The sequence below is a fragment of the Meleagris gallopavo genome, chromosome 8, assembly GCF_905368555.1.
Source record: "Meleagris gallopavo chromosome 8, MGAL_WU_HG_1.1, whole genome shotgun sequence".
NCBI lineage: Eukaryota > Metazoa > Chordata > Aves > Galliformes > Phasianidae > Meleagris > Meleagris gallopavo.
Genome location: NC_139411.1, coordinates 33949751 through 33971340, shown reverse-complemented (window position 1 = coordinate 33971340; position 21590 = coordinate 33949751). Strand labels below are relative to the sequence as shown.

Below are 21590 nucleotides of genomic sequence, written 5' to 3'. Positions count from 1 at the left end.
TAAGGTTGGAAAAGCCCTTGAGATCCCCATGCCCAACCCCAGCACACCTCCACCACTGCCCATGTCCTTCAGTGCCACCTCTACCAGTGTGTGCACGTGTCTGAGCAAGTCACAGTGAATATGTGCTGCTTATTAGTTTTCTTTGCCATTCAGAAAGTGCAGGCTTTGGGTCAATATTCTGCTAGTTTACTTACTTATAGATTCAATGAGCTCTTCTGAGTTTACATCATGGTGGTATGGGACTTATTTTCCTTATTATTGTAGCTGTTTTATAATGAACCTCAGTACAAGTATTGCTGTCACGCAGAGACAACTATTTGAACTGAATAGGTTGATAAACTGGCTTGCACAGTAGTGACTTGGTCATGTTTTTGGACTGGATCCAGAGCCCCCAATTTTGCTCTGAGGGTTCTTGCTGCAGCTGTGTGCACATCCAGGGTGCCCGTGAGCAAGAGGCACTTTAAAATATGAAATGTGTTTTCCTATGACTTCTTTCACTGTGGGCATCGCTGTGTTCCTCCTCCCCTTGCTTTCATCCCTACCATGATAGAGTAGTTCTCCTCGTGCTTCTGTGGGACCTTTAGAACCATTCATGTTACGTGGAGGGATCACTCTGCCCAAGGTGACCTGCATGGTGTAGGGGAACCTCGTGCAGGTACCACTCTGTGTCTCACACACGGTTAACAACAAGATACGAGAATTAAGCTTGGAGTTAATTGCTTGGTCACAAGTGTATTTGGCATGATCTAAGCATAGTTTATCACTTGGACTAGGTGTGTAGTCTGGACTGGAGATGACCGGGTCTTCTTCTTCAACCCTACAATGCAGCTGTCGGTGTGGGAGAAGCCGGTGGACCTGAGGCACCGCGGCGACATTAACAGGATCCTCGAGGACCCTCCGCACAAGCGCAAGCTGGATGCTGCAGCAAGTAACTAACACGCCGCGACTGTGCCTCTGTGCCTACACTGTGTTGGGTCTCTGCGTTCAGTGGAAATGTGATAACCACGATTCAGTGGCTTTCTCTGAAACTTGGTGTCAAGTACCCTGTTAAAATTGATGTTCGTTAGACAATATTTATTTTCACTGGAGTGGTGAGCTAGGGGACGGAGAGTGCTCATTATTGGCAATAAAGAACCAGGTGGCTTCTTGTGCTGGAGGAATCTGTGATGTATAAAATACATCTTGGAAGACAGTATGTTTTATTACTGTTATTTCCAAGATGTACATTATGAACGCATTACCAATGCATTATTTAGCTATTGCGCAGGAGCAGATACTCCAAAGTTAATGATTATTCAACCAAGTTGTAGAGGGGGAAAAACTCCCAATAGTAAATCTCTAATGGCTGCTAAAAGGCTTGATGGAAACATGGGTGCTTCAGTCTCAACATAGATCTACCAATCCCCTTTTAAGTACTGTACTGTTGAAGGGGAAATTTGTGGTGCTGGCTAACACATACCATGCTGCTCTGCAGTAATACGTGCTAAGTGGTTCAAAGTACAGCCTAAAGGAACAGCCTGGGCTGTTGGCAAGCTGAGGGTTGTTCCTCCACAACATGGCCAGTTTGCAGAGGAGGTTCCTTCATCCCTATGCCCTTTTGTTTTTCCATCTATTTGCTCACTCTCTGTTGCCTTATTGCCCAGTCCAGATGTTCGCACCGATGAGCAATCCAGCAATCCCCAGTATCTGTACTTGTCCATGTTTTGTTGGCCCCACAGTTTTCTACCACATAGTTCTCCAAAAAGGTTGTTTCCCTAGTTGTTGGCTCCCTTTGCACTGTTACTGGGGCAGTTCCATTCAGTTTTAGTGCTTCCTCTATTCCCTAAAGCTTCATGTTGGCTTTCATGTCTGGGCTGTGCCAGTACGGTCTGCCATTGTGGTTGTACATCCAACCATTGGAAGTACTGCTGGTCCTGCTCAGTGCTGGTGGACCTGTAAACCTCGTGCTTTATAGCAGGTTCACTGGAAAACCTCCTTCAGCTGACTGGTGGTGAGGTCTAGAAATAAGAGAGGGGGGAAAATGAGACTTCCATCATTCCTTTGGAACATAGTTATTGTAACTAAAAATCAAATAGCATTACACGTCTTAAGAAATGACCTGTCTTGTATACTCACACTGTTGGGAGCAATAGCGTAGACATTGATCCAGAGGCAGGGCTTCCAGTTAAATACTGTGGCACAAGTTGTGAGTGTGTGAGTGATAACAATTATTTATGTCATCATTATTAGCAGAAGGTTACGGAAGAAATACCACAGAGAGTTGTTTTCTATTCCTGTACTCCTTAATATATAACATCATTACATTTTTTTCAATATTAATTTAAATTGTCAGAGGCTTGAAATTTGCATCTTTTTTTTTTTTTTTTTCTGTATGATTTCAATAACTTTAGCTCTGTGTCTAGTAATTCCAATGCGTATCTGCTGAACTTCAATCTTCAAGAGAAAAGTAGAACATATGCTTTTCATTACTGGATATATTGAAGGAGTGATTAAGTACTGATGAGAGAGTGTGGTAGCCAAAGACAAAAGCAAGGGTCATCATTCATAATCTCTAACGAATTACTGACAAGAATCTAAAGACACTGTGATTGGTGCCACTTCACTCCCATCCTTTATCATCTGTATATTCCACCAGGATTTGATTCATGCACCAATTTCTTTATGACCATGGTTTTCATCACTGCTAATAGTCTTCATCTTCCTTCATATAACTGGGACTTGTGGTTGCTCAGTATTTGAGGCAATGAGGTTATAATTAGTACATATTAGCTGCCAAGGTGGAAGAAATTATTTGTTACCATTTCTCTTAGCTAGTAATCTGATTAAATAAATAGCACAAATGAGCCGTGTGTTTGCAACAATGGCTGCCAAATGGATTTAGCTTAGTTGCCGCTGCTGAGTTTTAATTAGAGTTTTGAAATCAAAGTCACGAAAAAGTTAACAAGCATAATTATTCACAGGGCATTATAGGTTATCTGCGCATCATTCCACTGAAAGATCAAGTGCATTTGTAATTCAGGCATAAATTAAACATTGCTCATTTGCTCATGGCGCTGCCTCCACGCGATGCTGGTTTTGGCAGAGCTGTGAGGCAGACCCACCCTTGGTCCCAGCATCCCCCAGCCCATCCCAGTGGCTCAGTACGGTCTGAGCCCTCCAGCCATCCACTCCATCACAATTACCGACATTTCCATCCATTTATTGCAAATGATCAAATGCAGAGGAAGCCCAGAAGCGAGGGTGGCAGGGAGAGTCAGTGCCAGTTCTTTAAAGGAAGATCCAGTTCTCCAAACCCAGGGGTGAGATTTGGAACATGGGCCCACGAGTGTGGTATTCATCATCAAACCTGAAGGCGGGTGTGGGCAAGGCAAGGTGGGGAGAGTAAATAGGAAAGCAGAAAAAAGACTGAAGTTGAAAAAGGGCATTTTCTTGACAATTTTTTGCAAATTGATTGCCTGGGTATGACGGTCAGGAGGTCTTGCTTATTTCAGATGGGGAAAAGAAAATTGGCATTTTAATTACAGAAATTTGCATGTTGATTCATACTCGGTCTGATAGCTATTCACAATTAGGGATGAGTTAATCTACTCTTTTCCCACAAAAGCTTTTTAACAGTTCATTGCAGCGTTCAGACAAAACTAAGCAGGCTGCTCCTTATATAGAATCACAGAATGGCCTGGGTTGAAAAGGCCCACAACGTTCATCTGGTTCCAACCACCTGCTGTGTGCAGGTCACCAACCAGCAGCCCAGGCTGCCCAGAGCCATATCCAGCCTGGCCTTGAATGCCTGCAGGGACGGGGCATCCACAGCCTCCTGTTCCAGTGCCTCACCACCCTCTGGCTGAAAAACTTCCTCCCTAGCTATCAGCATTGCTCAGCTCCCTCTTACATGTGATCTGGACACGCTGGGGCTCTGCAAAACCACAGATCAGGTTTCTATGTGTTGCCAATGGATTGGCAGCGCTTTGACACACCTGCTAAATAGTGATGTTTTCTTTTCGTTCTGGAAAGTGAACCATAATTCATTACATGGCTGGGATTAGTCAAATGATTTAATTAATTGGTACTAAGCCTGGTAGACCATCAGACTGTGGCGGTGCTCCGCTTTGTGATCTCATGGAGAGATTACTGTCAAGTAATATTCTTCCTCAGTGCTTTAAGTTAATTACTTGAGGTTGTGCTCGGTTGCCTCTCTCCCTTTCTGAGGTTGCTGCTGGCCTTAGCAGTGCGCTGTGATGCAGCACATTGCTGAGTGAGGGTACAGACACCATTTGTCATCTTTCACTGCTTTGCATTGCACTGAGGTGTTAAGTGATGCTGCTGACTCTATTCTTGTTCCATTTATTGGAGGCAGTCGGTGGTGCAAGAGGAGCAGGGAGGATTTGGTGTCCCCGCTATATGTGGGCTCTCACTGTTTGCTGGGAGAAGTTGAGATAGGTCAGGAACAGGCGGATAGGAATGTGGGCAGATTGTACCAAGTTCCTTCTATCTGAAGGGTTTTATGAATGTAAGAGCAGTTCAGCTATTTCACAAAAAGGAATGATACAGCCTGCTTTTCAGAGAGCTATGGTAGATCTTTTCCGAAGATGGCTACACATGGAGTTCAGCCTCAGTAGTCTTGAGGGCTTCATGGGATCATTTTTCATCATTGGAGGGTTTTTTCTCTTGTGCTATAGAAACCACGGCTTGGTAGGATAAGAGCTGTGTGAGTGGTTGGTGCGGAATTGAGCGGTGTCTGCACCTTCCATCATCTTTGGGAGCAACACCAAGTGCTTTCTTCTTTTGTGTCATTGCCTTCTGAATTCATTAAAGCTGAGATCTCTTCAGTTTTTATAGCTTTATGATATTGCTATTGAAATCCATTCCACCATCTAAGTCTGTGGATTGCTTTTCTTGTTTCTTTGTACTTTGAATTGAATGTCTTGAAGAATTCAGCAAGAAAAGGTAACAGTTTCATGGAATTTGTATATATTTAAAATATGATTAAATTGATATACGTGTTCTTAACGTTTCTATGTAGTGAGGAATGCTGAGATCAAGCTCTCCTTATTTTAGAATACCATTCACTTCGTGTTATTCTCATGTTAAGCTATAGCTATTAAATATCAAAAGCATTTTTTGCTTGCTGTGTGTCTGCTCCTGATGTTCTGCCTCCAGTCCTCATAGGCTGCGGTGTTACAGCATCTCATTCTTCCTTCTGCAGTGATGTAACGCGTGTTGTGTGCGTGCAATTGAGATAAATAGTAACGTTTGCTGAAAGCCCACTAATACACTAATATACCACTCATTTCCCTCTAGCAGGGAAAGAAAGTGAGTGAAAAAGAAGATTCTTACACTGAAGCTGAAATGTCTCAATTTCTATTAGCTTCGGTGATATAAAGATTGGACTTGGACAAAGAAGAACTTGTAATTAGTTGATAAGTTTCAAGTATTCTGTGCAGAGAGGAAAGCAGTAAGTAGTTGAGTTGTAGCAAAGAGAGAGGAATGAAAAGTTTTTTGTGGAACTGTCTGTCCGTTTATCTAATTCAAACCTAACTGCTCTATCTGTTTCTTTTTAGCAGATAAAAATGTTAGCTCTTGTCCAGGAGATGAAAATGATGATCTTAGCATCAAAATTAAGAGAAATAAGTAAGTCCTGATGTTTACTTACCTATACTTAATGTTGGGAATCTAAACTATGGTGCTGATTAGTGCAAAGAGAATAGAAGATAACAGTATTCTCTTTTATGTTGCCATTTCTTACCTTACACTGAACGGTTCTTTGCTCTTCAGTAGAGTTTCCATGGATTTATATTATTATGTAGAAAAAGTCAGATTCTTTGAGTTCAACGCTCGAAGTATCTAAGGACTTGATATGTAATATTGAAAGTATATATTAATACTTAGTATGCAGTAAATATGTACTCAGTATTTATTTTGTATTTGTAAGCTTAATGTAAAATTGATATTCAGTAAAAAAGTATACATAAGCTCCAGCCCCCTGCCACAGGCAGGGCCATCAACCTCCATATTTAATACCTGCTCAGGACCCCATCCAACCTGGCCTTGAACACCTCCAAGGGTGGATGGGGCATCCACAGCCTCTCTGGGCAGCTGTTCCAGCACCTCACCACTCTCATAGCAAAGAATTTCCCCCTGACATCCAACCTAAATCCTCCTTCCCTCAACTCAGAACCATTTCCCCTTGTCCTGCTGTTATCTCCCCTTTCCAAGAGTTGACTCCCCTCCTGTTTGTAGGCTCCCTGAGATACTGGAAGGCTGCAATGAGGTCACCCCGCAGCCTTCTCTTCTCCAAACTGAACAAGCCCAGCTCCCTCAGCCCGTTTTTGTAGAGCTTTTTCCATCTTGTTCTATGTTGCCAGAATTTGTTTTCTTACTTTGTATTTCCATCAGGATTTCCCCCTCCAGAAAATTGTGTCATATGGATCAAGCTGGGCAACGTCAGTCCAGCCCAGTGCCCAAACAGACACAGCCTGCAGACCAACACTCTGATCCTGCATAGTGTCTGATGTATGGCATGATCATCATTTAGCAAGTGTTGGATGCTGGGAACTCTGTCATTAGTCCTGTCTTCATTTAACTTTTAGAATAAATCCCTAGACTAGGAGGAACCAGTTCACATTTGTTGTACTTGAGCAATTAGTCCCATGAAAGTCAAGGGCATTAGTCATAAAACAAACAAGCAGGATTTGGCTTGACAGCACAGCAGTCTCTAAGACTTCGTCGTGATGATCCCAATTCCTCAGAAGTTTGACCTGTCACCGGAGAGCCCCGGAGTGTTTATTTTTCTGTCAGCAGAGCATATATCCCCCAACTTCTCCATGATTTCTGCAGCAGCTTTGAATTTTAAATTCTCTTTTATAACATGTAAAGATTTCCTGACATCTTGCTTTGTGCCCTGAAACAACGGCAGAATGCAGAGGTTTGTGGATGGAGCTTTAGATACTGACCTTTTGCTGAAGAAGCACGGTCTCAATGCTTGTTTAAATGTATGAATATTAAGCTGCAGCTAATAGTCCTTGACACGTAAAATACTTGAGGATTTTCATTTCAGACTAGAATGTAGTTATCCTGTTATCTTTTTCATTAGTGGGACTGAGACATCCCACAGCAGTGGGTGGGATGGCACCAGTAACCCATGCCTGAAGGGTTCCCATTGCAGCTGTAGTTCTGTGCTCCCACGCTGCCTCCCTGCTTCCATGTGCATTTTCATGTTGATGCTGAACAGCCTGAAAAATGTTTACGTACAGGCACGTTATTCACTTCTTTTTGCAATATTAATGATTTGATTTTTTGGATTAAATATAACTAGAATGAGGATATGTGCTTTCAGGATTTGTTTTAGAACATGCAGCAGTTCCTATGCTGTTTTAATTATGCTCCCTCTCTGGAATTTGTTGCCTTAGTAGATGACAGGGATGCTCTGACACACAATAAATCATCTGCTCTAGTGAGAGCCCCGTGCTGATGATAAGAAGCGATTGCATCAAAGTCCCAGCACAGTGCATCGTAATTCAGCCAGAGGGGTCATCACACAGCTATGTGGTGCAGCCTTCTGACTCTATTACTTCTGTCAGTTGTCATTTCTGATGTTCGCACTGATGTCTGTCTTCACGTTTATGTACTACAGTAAGAATAGTACATCGTACATAGAATAGTACATAGTACGTAGTACATCAGTAAGAATAGAACTTCTCCCACAGCCAGTGGGGGATCTGGCCCAAGCCTGGCTGAGGATCGGAGCGAGACCCTTCTGCTCTCATGGATTTGCACAAGCCTGGTGCCGGCTCTGAGCACCTGATGAGCTGTGGGTGTCCCTGCTCACTGCAGGGATTGGCACCAGGTGGCCTTTAGAGGACTTTTCAAACCCAAACCGCTCTATGATTCTGCAGTTATTTGCTGAAGAAAATTATATTGTTTATTGTAATCTCTGGCATGAGACAAAAGCAAGTCAGGGTAATGTTCAGCATCGTTTTCAATTTCCTGAGAAAGACTGAAGGAGAGAAAGGCTCTTGTGATGCTGAGCTGATTGAGCAGTGTGCTGTATTTCTGCAGTTTCAGCTGGAAGAAGCTCTTTGCTCATTGCAGAAATTGGATTGGGCCTTTCATGGATCATGTTACAGGAAAACATTTGCCATTGCAATACGAAATTCACTGTCATTCTGCAAAGGAAAACAATTTGATATCTTTGAAATCGCTAGTAATATAACATCGTTTTAGGGTAAATGTAAGTGTAATGTGATTATTTGTAGAGGGAAGATAGTGTACTAGAACTCGTGTTACATACCGATGTCATCCATTTGCTTGGAAATAAGAAAGTGTTTTCATGTAGAAATTCCAAACCTAAGTATTGAGCAATACTGTATAGTAAATTACATCATTAGCAAATGCAGTCATGCCTAATAGGATGCTAAGAATCAAAGCAGCTCACTTCCATCAGCCATGCATGTACATTGTGATTGTTCCCAGATTCTTGGTCTCCCCAGAAAGAACCTTCATGTTTTATTGTGTCCTCTCTGCTGAAGACATTGAGAAGCAGTAGGAAGGATCCAGAGCAAGAGTCTGAGTTCTGGCCTGAAACTAAAAGAGGGAAGATTTAGCTTAGATGGCAGGGAGGATTTCTTTCCCTAGAGACACTGAGGTGCTGGCACTGCCTGGAGCTGTGCTGCCCTATCCCTGGAGATGCCCCAGGCCCTGGGAGCCTGAGCTGGAGGGCACCCAGCTGGTGGTAGGGGAGGGTGCCAACTCAAGCATGCACTCCATGATTCTGTGAATCTATGAGCCCTTCACTGAGGATGCTCAAACATGCCATGACACGAGGGACCTCCAAACAATGACATTTCCCAGAGTGGGGTGAGAATGCAGTGTTAATGGTCTCTAGCTCTGATAAAGTTATGTAAACAGTGGTCTGATGAAAAAAAATCTTTGGTTCCAGTGACTGCACCAATGACTAGGATTACAGCTGAGGAGAGCATCACCCTCATACTGCAGCAGCAGGGCCGGTGGTGCTCTAGCATGTTTGTACATGGGATGGATTGCCAGGCTGTGAAGAGGGTTAAAAGTGCCCTCCCAAGGCTACAACTACTGAACTGTTTTCTGTCTTGCCTTGTTAAAGAACAGAAGATTGCCAGGTCGCTGACCAGAGGAAGGCAGGCACAGAGGAGAGGAATGGGAAACCAGCAGCAGCGGAGGTCACACCGCCCCTCGAGGAGCGCATCACTCATTTCCGAGACATGCTTCTGGAGAGAGGGGTAAGGAACACATCCTTGGGTCAGCATACCTCCTTGGTGAGAGGAGAGCATTATGTCTGACCAGTGCAGGAAGCATGGTGTGATTATGGCTTGGCATTCAAAGGAGGAATTATTGAGAGGGTGCTTTCTATTAACTGGGTAACTTCTGCATTTCTTTACTTTGGCTGTTCCCCAGTGCCATCCAGTGAAGTGTGGCCATTCAGAACTGAAAGCCTTTTGCTGGTACAGTTGCAAGTAAGTCCCTATGTGTGCACCCAAAGGTGACTGCTCCTTCTGCTGAGACCTGTGGCTCAGCACTGTGCTGAGCAATGTGCTGGGAGCCCCGGCAGCCCTGCACAACCCCACGGCTGTGTTATGTGATGGACAAAGTGTGGAAGACAGCTTGAGTGTCACCTGGCAGGCAGCACAAGGGTCATGTCCAGCCTGCTACGACATTAATGGGCATTTTGGAGGCTCAGAAGAGAAAACCTGTTTGTGTCTTTGGCCTTCCCTGGCTGTCCTTGGACCTGCTGGGAAGACCTGGTGGTCCCAGGACCATTTCCCTTGTCCATTTCTCTTACTATTTTCCCAGGGTCTGAGCAAGGTTATGAGCAGCTAGATGGAGCATAAACTCAATTTACAGATAGAATCCATCAGCACTGTAAGCCTCATGACCAAAAGAGAAATACGAGTCACAGATCACAGTAACAGCATCCTGTTACTGGTTTTGTAAAGAGCTTCACCCTGACTTTTATTTTCTGCCATAGCACTCATAAACCTGCGTCAAACTGTCCCTGTAAAGGTTACCATCAACAATACTGTTGCTTTTAAATATAAAATTGCCAGTGCAAAATTTTTGTCTCCCAGTGCCCTTTCATTTTCAAGGAAGCAGGAATGGATTTAACAAAGGTAGTACACTTCAGCCCTATGCCTGCAAATGGAAATGCGTGTGTAGTGCAGTTGTGTGTGCAGATTCTATAATTTCCTCCAACACTCTTCAAATAAACATTGCATAGAAGCTTATGTAACTTCTGTGAAGAAGAAAGAATTGTAAGTGTGTGCTGTTAGGCAGTAAAGCAGTAGAAGTTATCACTGTTAGTCAGCAGACTTCACAGGTTCAGAAGTTCAGCAGTAAATTACCTCCGCACCATTCACACTTTTATTCATGCATTTTGTTATTTATGCTTAAAAAACAGAGAAATGCCATAAAGGAATACGGCTTGAAGGCTCCCGCTGACATACTTTAAGTCAGGGGACCGTAAGTCAAAATTTAGAGGTATTCGGATTATTTGGTAACAGGATTCAAGCGTTTCCAGTTTAGGACTCTGCCTCGCTCATCAAAATAAGAACTGCAGTGAATTTGCTGTTTATTTTTACTATTATTTACAAATATGTACGTGATAGGATTCTTTGCTTTTACCCAGAGCCTTTTGACGTGGTCTGACAAGGCACTGGGTGGGATCAGGACGCGTCTCCCAACTCGTCTTCTTTGAGCCTGGCTGCTGGAATGGCTGCCTGCTGCCATTTCCTTGTCATGTTGGTTTTTCTCGAGAAGGTTCTTGGCAGCATTATAAAGAGCTTGAACTAGATGGAGTTTTTCAGCGTTGTTATGAATCCTCACCCTTAAAAAAATTTCAGTAGAAGAACATTGCTTGTAAAATTAAAAGTAAGATGTGATTTTGGCGCAGCTCCGAGATGGCAGCGCTATTCCAAAGTCTATGGCAAGTTTTCCTATGTAAAAATGTAATCTCTGATGCAGTCCTTGTGGAAGTTCTGCAGTTTCCACAAAGTCCTGAGAACAAATTGCAGCCTCTGCAGACAGCCATGGGGTTCACATGTCCAAGATAAATAACCTTGCTGGGTTGGATGTGGTTCTGGGCAGCCTGGTCATCCTTTTCAACCCAGGCCGTTCTATGATTCTATGATCTTCCCCTTTCTGAGAAAGACTTCTGTTTTCTAGGATGTCCGTACAATAAAACTTCAAAAGGATATGAATTCAAAACACTATTGTCACCCAGATTTTGCTTCCTTAATATGAGTGAGCGTAAAAGTGAGGGCCTTTAACCTCTGCCATCCTGCATCAAAGTAATTCTCAATCTCAGCACGTGGCACAGAACAACAGAAAAACAGACTGGATTGTTTTATTGTTGTTTCTCTGCAGCATATTTTTCTGTCCATTTTTCAGACAGACCCCAGACTGCTACTGGAACAACCATTAACCCCTTTCAGTGTGGGTTGATGTGGGGGCTGGCAGGCAGGGCTGTGCCACTTGGTGTGTATCTGCTGTGGGCATCACTCTGCTTGGGTCAGAGTCTGCCTCAGGCTGGGAAGCCTTTGCTGATGAAGATAAATGCACCTGCTGGAAATAGAAAGCACTTCACTTTTCTCTTCTTATCAATCTTTTCATCAAAGCCAAACTCTCAATGTGCTATCGTAGCTGGGCTTCCAAAGAGAAGGAAAAAATAAAACCAGCTATTCAGATAGGTATCCTTTCACTTCTAAACATACTTCTCCAACTCAGTACATTGCATTTTCATGAGATTTTTCACTGCACTCTGGACTCAGATTAAAAAGCAGGAGCTCTGAACTGGGAAACAGAGGGAAGCTCAGTTCTCCTTTGCTCTCCTTCTGGGCTGGCACTGGGCTGCAGAGGTCCTTCTGTATTCTGGGAAGAGCTGCAACCCCCCCCCCATGATGTGTTCCTGGATGAGGGAGAAAGACGATGCAGTACTTGTGGGGAGATGGGTCAGAATGTGAACATACGTCTGCAGAGCTCCAAAATGAACAGTGTGTGTACCTAGAAGTAAATTACAAACGTCTGCAACCAGCAATTATTTCAGGTATGCGCCTGCAGTTTGTGAAAGCCAACGGTTACTGAAGGAACAGCCATAATAGGAATGATTAAATTATACATTTGCCTGAGTTTAACCAGCGCTGATTTTAAACTGGCCTTTGTACTGGGAGCAGAGGGGATGTCCAAGAGCAACATTCCTGGAAAGGAATTGCTCCCTCTGACCTCTCTAAAGCAGCAGAAAATGCTTGCTTCAGGCTGCAGCTGTGGGCATGGAGGCTGTGTCGCAAGAAGATGACATTTGGAACAGGCTTTGCCAGACTGCAGTGCACAGGTAGAGTCTGGATTCAGCCTAACTTAACCTCACAACTTCAGGAAGAACATCTGTGCCACTGGTGGTTTTTCAGCACATGGTAGCTGCGTAATGTCCTCATCCTAATTAAAATGGAACGTGGGATGCACATTCCTACACTCCTTTATTTGCCCTGCAGATACCAGCTGCAGTGATGCACAACCTGCGCAAATCTTCTGTAGCTTCCCCTCTCTGGCTGCAGGCACTTGTTCCCATGGCAGCTTCCAGTGGACCTGCCCCAAGCAGTGGTGTGCCCCAGCAGCCAGCCCCAGCCCAGCTCCCACCCCAGCACCAGTGCTTGCTGCTCCAACCTACTTGGCATCATGAAAGCCTTCATGTCTGATTGTTAATTAGGCGACTTTAATTATATTCCACATACTTAATTTTTTTTTCTTCGTGAATTTACTCTTCTTTGCAATTAGATGGAATGATTGGAATATTTTATCTTATGAAGGAGTTTTCTGTAGCAAACTAATTAAGAGTGATTTTGTCTGAGATACCAGGATCAGGCTGGGGATCTCTGCCTCACACATTTTATGGAACATCATTCCATAAACCTCCCAGGGCTGACGAGTGCCATGGCCTTGCTCAGTTTGGGGTGGTCCTTATATCTCACCACCTTGAGGGGCTTCCTCAGAACATGGAATAACCTTTGTGAGTGTGGCATTGTCATTTTGCATTGCAGAGGGTCTATAAACAATGCAGTGATCTTGGGTGCACATCCAGGGTACCACTGCAGAGGGCTGAATTCAGTAGAAAGAGGTGGAAGCCTCAGAATGCAAATGGTGACACCTACCCCCTCGGATGAAAGTGATAAATTTAGTATGATAATGTGATATTTTGATGTATGTCACTGTTAGTTCTTCAGTGCGTGTGTGCATTGACAGCTTCATTTGGGATAGTAGTTAAATTTTGCAAGAGAGGGGAGCTAAAGCTGATGTACCCAATTAAACGGATACATCACTTCTGTCTTAAAAAGCAAGTAATGAAGTGGGCATTTCCTTTCTGCTGCAGATTCTTTCCATCAAAAGTTGTGGAATTAGTGTCTTCCAGATACTCACTGAGATGTCCTAGGGCAAATCAATACTAATGGCATGGGTGCAACCACATCATTGCCAGAAACAGATTGAAATGCAACTTCTAACTGCTCTGAGGCATCTTGAGAAGGTTCATTAACTTTCTGAACTACACTTTCATCTCACCTTGGAACATTTCCTCGTTTTCAATCCTTATTAAAATTCTTTATTGCAACTGTGTTTTTTGTATACTTCACAGGTTTCAGCGTTTTCAACATGGGAAAAGGAGTTACACAAAATAGTGTTTGACCCACGATACCTTCTGCTAAATTCAGAGGAACGTAAGCAGGTGAGCATTACCCTGGTGTAGCTTCTGGTTGGTGGCAAACATTTCCCAGATTAACTGTACTAGGCAAGTAATTGTCTTGGTAGGATAAAAGGAGCAGCATACAATTGACATTTCTTTTTGGAATTTGCCAGTGTGGCTTTTGACATAGGCTGTGCTCCCATAGAAGTGTTGCCACCTTTGGAAATCAGATGGCAACAAGTCAATCAGCCCATAGAGAAGAGCTGCAGCCTCTTAGGTTGTAGGAACGAGTTCCACTGGTGTCTGGAGCTTGGCTCTAGGAAGGCTAATGGCCACAAGGTAATGTTTCCTCTCTGATTTCTGCTGCATGTTGTGGGGAGGGTACTTTCTTTTTATTACTTAGGAAAACTTTCTATGAGTTTGGCACTATTGATAGCTATATTTTGCAGTAACTAAGTGGATGGGGAACATTGGCTGTGCTTGTACCTGTTTGAATGGGCAAGCGACAGGGGGAAGCAGACTTTATTCTCCCTGTTTATTTGGGCATTAGTTATCACAGAGGAACTAAAAGGACTTCAGGGCTGTAGATTAGAGTAAAAAAATTAGGAGAGATGCAGGGATGTGGCAGGGAAGAGGAACTCTTTTACACTATGGTAATTCGTTTTCCTTACCAGTTCTTTGTCATCCTGGAAAAGAAAGAATTTTAAATGTGGAATTATCTGTTTTTGAAATAACATGATGAATAATCTTCTTCTTATGTCTTTTCCATTGCACTGGGGCTCCTGTTGTCTTGTGGTTTCTCCAGAGAGCCTGCTGCAGTTATTTGCTGAGGGCCTGGGCACATACATCTTCATTTACTGCCTTTCCAATATTTTCTTTCCTAAGAAAAAAAAGGGAAATAAAATAATAATGAAACATGGGAATGAAAATGTGAGCAAAACTGCTAGAGTGGAAAATACTGCTAAAGGAGAGGCTAAGCAAAGAGCCTTCATTTTATTTCAGGGAATCAGCAAGGACAAAACCTAGACCTCCATCAGTTGATCAAGATACATTCTTCTTCTATTTTATCAGCCACAGAGATGATGTAATAGAAAATGCATGATGAATACACATTATGTGATATGGAGCTTTGCTTGAAGCACCATGGACTCGTCTGCAAGGTGCAGTCAGTGCTGGCAGAGGGGCCGAGTGCTGGTGCTGGCTGTGAGCAAGCTGGGCTGCCAGCTGTGGAGGAAGAGGATAAGCATTGAATGTGCTTCGACTAGCCATGGCCCAGGAGAATTCAGCTCGGGAGGATGTGCCATATATTTAATCTATTTTCGCTGCTAAACTTGAAGTTAAAAGTTCTAGACGCTCCCTGTGAGTACTTCCCTTTAATTAGACCTCTTTTTTCCTCTGGGAAGTGGTTGAAGAAGAAAGGTAGGCTTGGGCAAGGCTAGATGCCTGATTTAATGAAATACTTACTGAAGTACAGCCTAAATCAGTAGAAGACATCATTTAGATACATGGAAACGTTTATAGTGCAGATGCTGCCTGTGGCCCACATAGCGAGTGTCTTGAGTGCTTTGTAAGTTATAGCAATGAATTAATGCCGGAGATGCTTAGGGATGAAAGCTGGCTCAGAGAAGGGTGAGGAGTGAGTAATGAGCGTGTGCCAAAGCACAGCTGGCCCAGCCCAACCCTCTGCTGTCTGCCATCAGCAGGGCAGGGGCAGCGAGCTGCAGGGGCAGAGCAGGGCTTGGGGGGTTTCCTCCTGCCACGGGCTGCGATGCCCTTGCACAGCCTGAGGAGCATAATGATCTGCTATTGAGTATTTGTTAAGTGCTGGAATAGGCTCCCCAGGGAGGTGACTGAATCATCATCCCTGGGTGCGTTTAAAAACCATTTGGATGTGGTGCTCAGGGACATGATTTAGCAGAGGGTTGTTAGAGTTAGGGTAGGATGGTTACGTTGTGGTTGGACTTAATAGTCTTTAAGGTCTGTTCCAACCTGAGCAATTCTATGATTCTGTGATTTACAGATAGATTGATCCACTCGCTGACTGATACTTTCTGAAGGGTTACAAGCATTGAAGGGTGCTGCTATGTTTAAGTCTAGGGACAATGAAGGGTAAAGAGGCAAGTCTATTAGGTAATGAGCTAGCACTTAGCTTTGATTTATTACCATTGTAATATCTTCGCTGATAATGGAAAGGCAAGCAGTAACAGGTTCTCATGTTTTCTTTATTTCCTTTTCTTGCCTTCTCTTATATTCAAATAATGCAGTTGGATACAATATTATATATCTAGATTTCCTGTTGTCACTTCTTGCATGGCCATTGTTGATGTTTATTTTCCACTGCCATTACTTCCCCTTGCAACATACCACACCAAATGTGTTTGGCAGTTCAGATGCTTATGCTGTCCTGAAATGTAGATTTGCACCTGTGCATCCCACTGGCTAATGAGAAAGCAACCTGGTAGTAACCACAGTAATTATCTGTGATGTGTATAATCTGTGGTGGAAAGAGATGGATGGTGACTACGGAAAGCCAATAGCTCAGTGTGCAATTTTGTAGAGCACAAGGCCAGCAGGATTGGAGTTTTGGTACTCAAAGATGTGATTAAAGGAGGTGGCAGAAATTTTAGACATAGAGCCTTTTCAAGATGCCATCAATCCACTGGTGAGCACAGTGATGCATGTTTAGTTGCTAGATGCTGTGTGAGGAAGGTTGTTTGCTCTTTCAATAGCGTTCAAATTTTTGGGTCCATGTGTGCAGAGAGCCATGTGTAAACTCATGGTTTTTGGCAGCTGAACTGAAAGGCCTTTGGGCTTTTTTGGGGTAACATGCAAAATATTGATGGTTAGCATGATAGACATTTTCAGGAACGAGAGCAAGCTGGGAAAGATGTGAGGTCTAAACTAAGTACCTGCAAAGTACAGATACAACGTGGAAACAAAAAATAATGCTACAGGAAGAAAGATGTGAGCGTAACACTGAAGTAAGGAAGCCTTGATTTGTGTTTTACTGAATGTTTGAGTGAAGGTATATCTGTGCAGTGATTGCCTTTCTCCAGCTGTGTGTTTCCTGACCATACATGCTCAGCGCTCCTTGAAACAGATTCAGCTGCATTTCAGTCAGCAGATACTGGGGGCGGATAGGAGCTGTGGTTCTTGGGATTGACAGCCCTTCAATGAAGCATGAATGCCACAAAGCCTTTATTAATAAATACTACATCGTTTTTCCTTATTTTGAAAGATATTTGAACAGTTTGTCAAGACCAGGATAAGAGAAGAGTACAAAGAAAAGAAGAACAAATTGTTGTTAGCCAAAGAAGAATTTAAAAAGCTCCTCGAAGAATCCAAGCTATCACCAAGGTATGGCATTGCTGTATGAAGATTTGTTAAGATAAAATTTCTAATTTAGTCTGTGCTTATCAGTCCTGGAACGATGTAGAACAGAATGCACTCTTCATGGCAAGATTTTATATCTATTGTTACAATGCTGTGCTGGCATATCTTTACTAACATTTTGTAGTACTTAGTCTATTTCACTGCGAATATTACCGAGAATGAGAATATACTGTTTCTCTCTGTTCCTTTTCTTTTTTCTCTCTTTCACTTTGAATGTGTAATATTTTGCATAACATGCGTATTTTATGTACATATATATGGTAGAATTATATGGCACAGGTGTTCTCCCTCCTGTTTATATGCTCCTTTCAAATATTGGAATGCCACAATGAGGTCTCCCCGGAGCCTTCTCTTCTCCAAGCTAAACAATCCCAGTTCTCTCAATCTTTCTTCATAGGAGAGGTGCTCCAGCCCTCTGAATGTCTTAGTGGTCCTCCTCTGGACCCGCACCAAGAGCTCCATGGAAACTCACCTTGGCTGTAACCCCTAGCTTGATTTTGATGTGCGGTAAAGATATGCAGACAGGTCTGTTCCCACAAGGCTGTTACGAGTCTGCACAGTGCTTAAAGCCAACAAGAAATACTGCAGCATTCATACGATATATCCATCGTTAATCATAGCGCTGTGAACGCAAAATTAAGATAGAAACCACTGCTAGAACAATGCACCTGTGAGATTTTAAAGCCTCGGGTTGAAGTGTAGGCAGGGGGCTGGTGGGGTGTTAGGCTGGGCTGCCAGCAGCACTTGTGCTCTCGGTGCAGGGTCTGTGCTCAGCACCTGGGTTTGGCCATGGCATCCTGCTGCGTGTGGCCATGCCTCTCCTACAAGCCACATCTGCAAGGCTGCAGCTTTCAAATCTCTGTCTTTTCTGCAGAACGACATTCAAAGAGTTTGCAGAGAAATATGGCAGGGATCAGAGGTTCCGCCTGGTTCAGAAGAAGAAGGACCAAGAGCATTTTTTCAATCAGTTCATACTTATCCTTAAAAAGAGAGACAAAGAAAACAGGATAAGGCTACGGAAAATGAGATAAAACTGCTTGGAGCTGGCAGTGAGTGCAGAAGCTAAAGCTGGGACTGCAGGAAGGACCCCAAGTGATGGTGAAAGCAAAGGCTGACCTCGCAGCAGCTGAAGGACGGAGTGCATATCCCTGAGAAAAACTTTCTCTGAATGGTGTTTGTTGAACACACGGAGCATTTGTGAAGGTTGTTCTGCAGGAATCTGAAGGATATTTGTTCCCAAGGAATTAATGTTTCATATTGAAGCTCTCTTTTGTACAACATCCAGAGTTTGATGCATTTCTAATTGCCGTGATATGTCAATCCCTTAATTGTTTTAATTATGCAAATTACTTGTAATACACACAAATTATGAATCCGGCGCAGATTTGTAATTAAGCAGAAACAGATGCCATCCATAACAATCTCAAGATATTTTGATCATTTCGAGGAATTATCTATCGCAATCTTTTGGCAACTTTCTGCATTAGCACAAATTGTTCGGAGGTGCAGCGGGATGCAGGGGTTCATTGCCGCGTTCACATGTCTGTGTCCAGTTCTCTGAGTAGTACTATTAAATATTAATTGTTAATCTTAGTGAAGAGTGTGAAAACCCTGGCCAGTGTTCCATAGGAAACTCTCCTTTCCAGAAATAGCTTTCCTGATCCCATGGGTGGTGCTTTGGGCTGATAGCAGCACTGCTCTGTCGGAGTTCCGTAAAGGCGTTCTTTTGTACAACCATCGCGGTCTGAGTTGCGTTCCTGTATGTGGAAAGTCTGCATGAGATTTTTCTCATCATCTTTGTATAAATTAAATATTTTACTTTTTTAATTAATAAATATTTTAAGCCGATTTTTGGGTTTATCTTTTTTTTTAAAGTTTCTAAATTTTTGGAAATGTCGGGTAAAGCAGCGCGGGTCTCACGGTTCTGACACAACAGGTAAAACTCCCGGGGCTCCTGCTTCACATGCACATTTCCACTGAGGTCAGCTGCACTCACGAGCAGACTGAGAGCACATGGTGTGTGGCACTGAGGACACCAGCAACAAGCGACAAAACTGCTTGAGATTTCAAATGGCAGACCGGCTTGCTGGGAGTGTGGTATTGATCTCTGTGACAAGGCTCATCATTGATAACTGCAAAAGGAGAGCAGCTGTGGCAGTAGGGGACAACTGCCTGCAGCTGCTGCTCGGGGCCCAGGTTGCTGTGGGTGGGGAGGCAGAAGGGCCCCGATCAGTGGCAGCAACAAGGGGCTGAGCTAAAAATGGGTTTGAAAACATATCAGCAGAAACAGGCTCAGCTGCTTGCAGGAGAAAGATGCTGGTGTTGATAGAACTGCATAAAGGCTGGGTTTCTTGGACCAGAAGAGCCTTTATCAAAATGGAAAGCTTCTTATGCTATTGGCATGCATTCAGAACTCTGTATTTCAGAAAGCAGATCCTGGTTTGCTCTGTTGAAGGAGTCCCAGAAAATAAACTTGAGCTCTTTGGGTGGGGAAAAAAAAAGCAGGAAGTTGTTCCTCCAGCCCATCAGCCCATTCCTCCTTGTTCTGCAGCAGCCTCAGCTATAACCACTGAGTGCTTCTAGGTCTGTGCTGCAGCCCTGAGGGCTCAGAGCCTGGACAGTGCATGTCCCTTGTCCATGTTTTGCAGCAGGAAAGGCTTCCAGTGAGAGCCCTGCTTTGAGTCTGTGATGTCTGAGTCCACGTGGGTATGGAAAGCTATGGTTTCTCTTCCCACTTTAAAACTTTATATATTTGAAATATTCCACACATCTGTGTGAGTGATGCCTGCTGTTGGTGCAGGGCAGCCTGCAGGCAGTGCTACACCTGGCTGTGGCTCTGCTGCCTTCCAGGCATCTCCCCCTGCTCCGCATCTCCCTTGGTGTGCTCCATGATGGTTCAGGCTCCTTTTTCTCAGGTAAGTCTCTTTATGTATATATAATATATATATATTATATATATATAATATTCTTTTCCAGGATACATGATCTCATTCTTCAGACTTCAAAGAAAAAAAAAAGTTATGAAGCATTGAATGGTTTTTGGATCAACCAGAAGTGCAGAGAGGTTTGGGCGGGTTTTGCTTTTGTTTCTTGTTTGTTGTTTTTTTTTCTGCTTTTTTGGGTTCTCAGTGAGGATGAATGTGTCTGGGTGGAAGCTGAGTGGCTCTGTGATGGTAGAAGTCATTTTGTTTTCCTTTCCTAAGTAGTCTGTAGCTCATTTTTTTTTTTTTTTAAATTTAGTTCTTCCTACTGTGATACCTTCACTTGGCTTACTTTGGTGAATATTACTTTCCTCCCATCCCTCTGGGACCACATTTCTGTATTGCTGTGATCACTGTTCAGAGAGTTAATCTCTAACATAAGCGAAGAGAAGTCAAAGAAATGAAAACAAATGATGGCATCATTCCCTGGAGACGGCAGGTTTACTTCTCTGGGTTCATAGCATGATGCTCTGGGTTTGCCTCTGTGAGCAATTTAACTTGATTTATCCCTCCAACCACCAATGAAATACCTCTGTATTGTATTTCTCCAGTAGTGGCCATGGCACCCGGAGTTGCTGCCTCTCCATGTGCTTTTCATAATGAATGCACTTCTGGCAAGTTATTTGTCTGAGTGGTTGTGTACTCAGTTTGTCATGGTTCCCTTCCACTTCCTTGTCTTCAGGTTGTTGTATTTAATAATGCTTTTGCTTTGGGGAGGAAAGAAAAGCAGAGCAGCTGATAGAAATATAGCAGAAACAGTTCTTTCTCACAAGCAGGCCGAGTTTCTCTTTTCCCTGTTTTTTCATAACAGGTCTGAAACAAATTTGGAGCATTTAATTCCGAAGACTTTTGTGGAAAGATAACTGGGGGTGGTAACCAGGATGCTCAGGGTGACCTTGGCTGAATGCTTTAGTGCCCATCAGCTGCACTGTTCTCTGTGTTGGTCGTGGGTAGAACTTGGCTCTGGGAGTTACAGCATCCAAAACGTGCAATATTGCCACGTGCCCACTGAAAGCCCTCTCCTTTTATACCTGCTGAGATTCAATAGAGATGTGAGTTAATGCCATGAAACAAAAGAGGTGTTTGCAGAATGAGCGGAACTGCTGATGGCTGGGAATACAGCGAGGTGCTCGGGCAGAGCTCTGCAGCAGGCTGTCCCTGCCCATGGGGATGTTATGCTGCCCTTTGGGACACAGGGCGGGGTGTAGGATGAGAGGTGCTGGCCTCACATTGCACCAGGGAAGCTCAGGTTGGTACCAGAGCAACGTCTGCTCCAGAGAGCGGCCAGGCGCTGGCACAGCTGCCCAGGGGTGGGCAGTCCTTGTCCATGGAGGTGTTCAGAGCTGCAGGGATGTGGCACTCAGGGACGTGGGCTGTGGGACTGTGGGCTGGTGGGGCTGGGGGTCTCAGAGGGCTTTCCAGCATTAATGGTTCTGTGATTCTGTGTGTGTGGATGTGGAGATGGAGGAGGGGGATGTCTGATAATGCAGGAACCCACCTCCAGCACTTGGGGCACTGCA

General features: G+C 43.8%; 1 protein-coding gene across 2 annotated transcripts in view; it reads left to right on the top strand.

Moving 5' to 3' along the window:
• Nucleotides 1–18937, top strand: part of TCERG1L (transcription elongation regulator 1 like) — a 63935-nt gene extending 44998 nt beyond the window's left edge. Inside the window, exons 8-13 of one of the 2 annotated variants that reach the window (XM_085229445.1) lie at nucleotides 774–928; nucleotides 5562–5628; nucleotides 9116–9251; nucleotides 13649–13738; nucleotides 16935–17053; nucleotides 17964–18937. In XM_085229445.1, the coding sequence (XP_085085571.1) occupies nucleotides 774–928; nucleotides 5562–5628; nucleotides 9116–9251; nucleotides 13649–13738; nucleotides 16935–17053; nucleotides 17964–18120 (724 nt within the window). In that variant the 3' untranslated portion in view covers nucleotides 18121–18937. Of the gene's footprint in view, nucleotides 1–773; nucleotides 929–5558; nucleotides 5629–9115; nucleotides 9252–13648; nucleotides 13739–16934; nucleotides 17054–17963 lie in introns of both variants that reach the window. The other variant, XM_085229444.1, reaches the window with a different exon arrangement.
• The last annotated feature ends 2653 nt before the right edge of the window (nucleotides 18938–21590 follow it).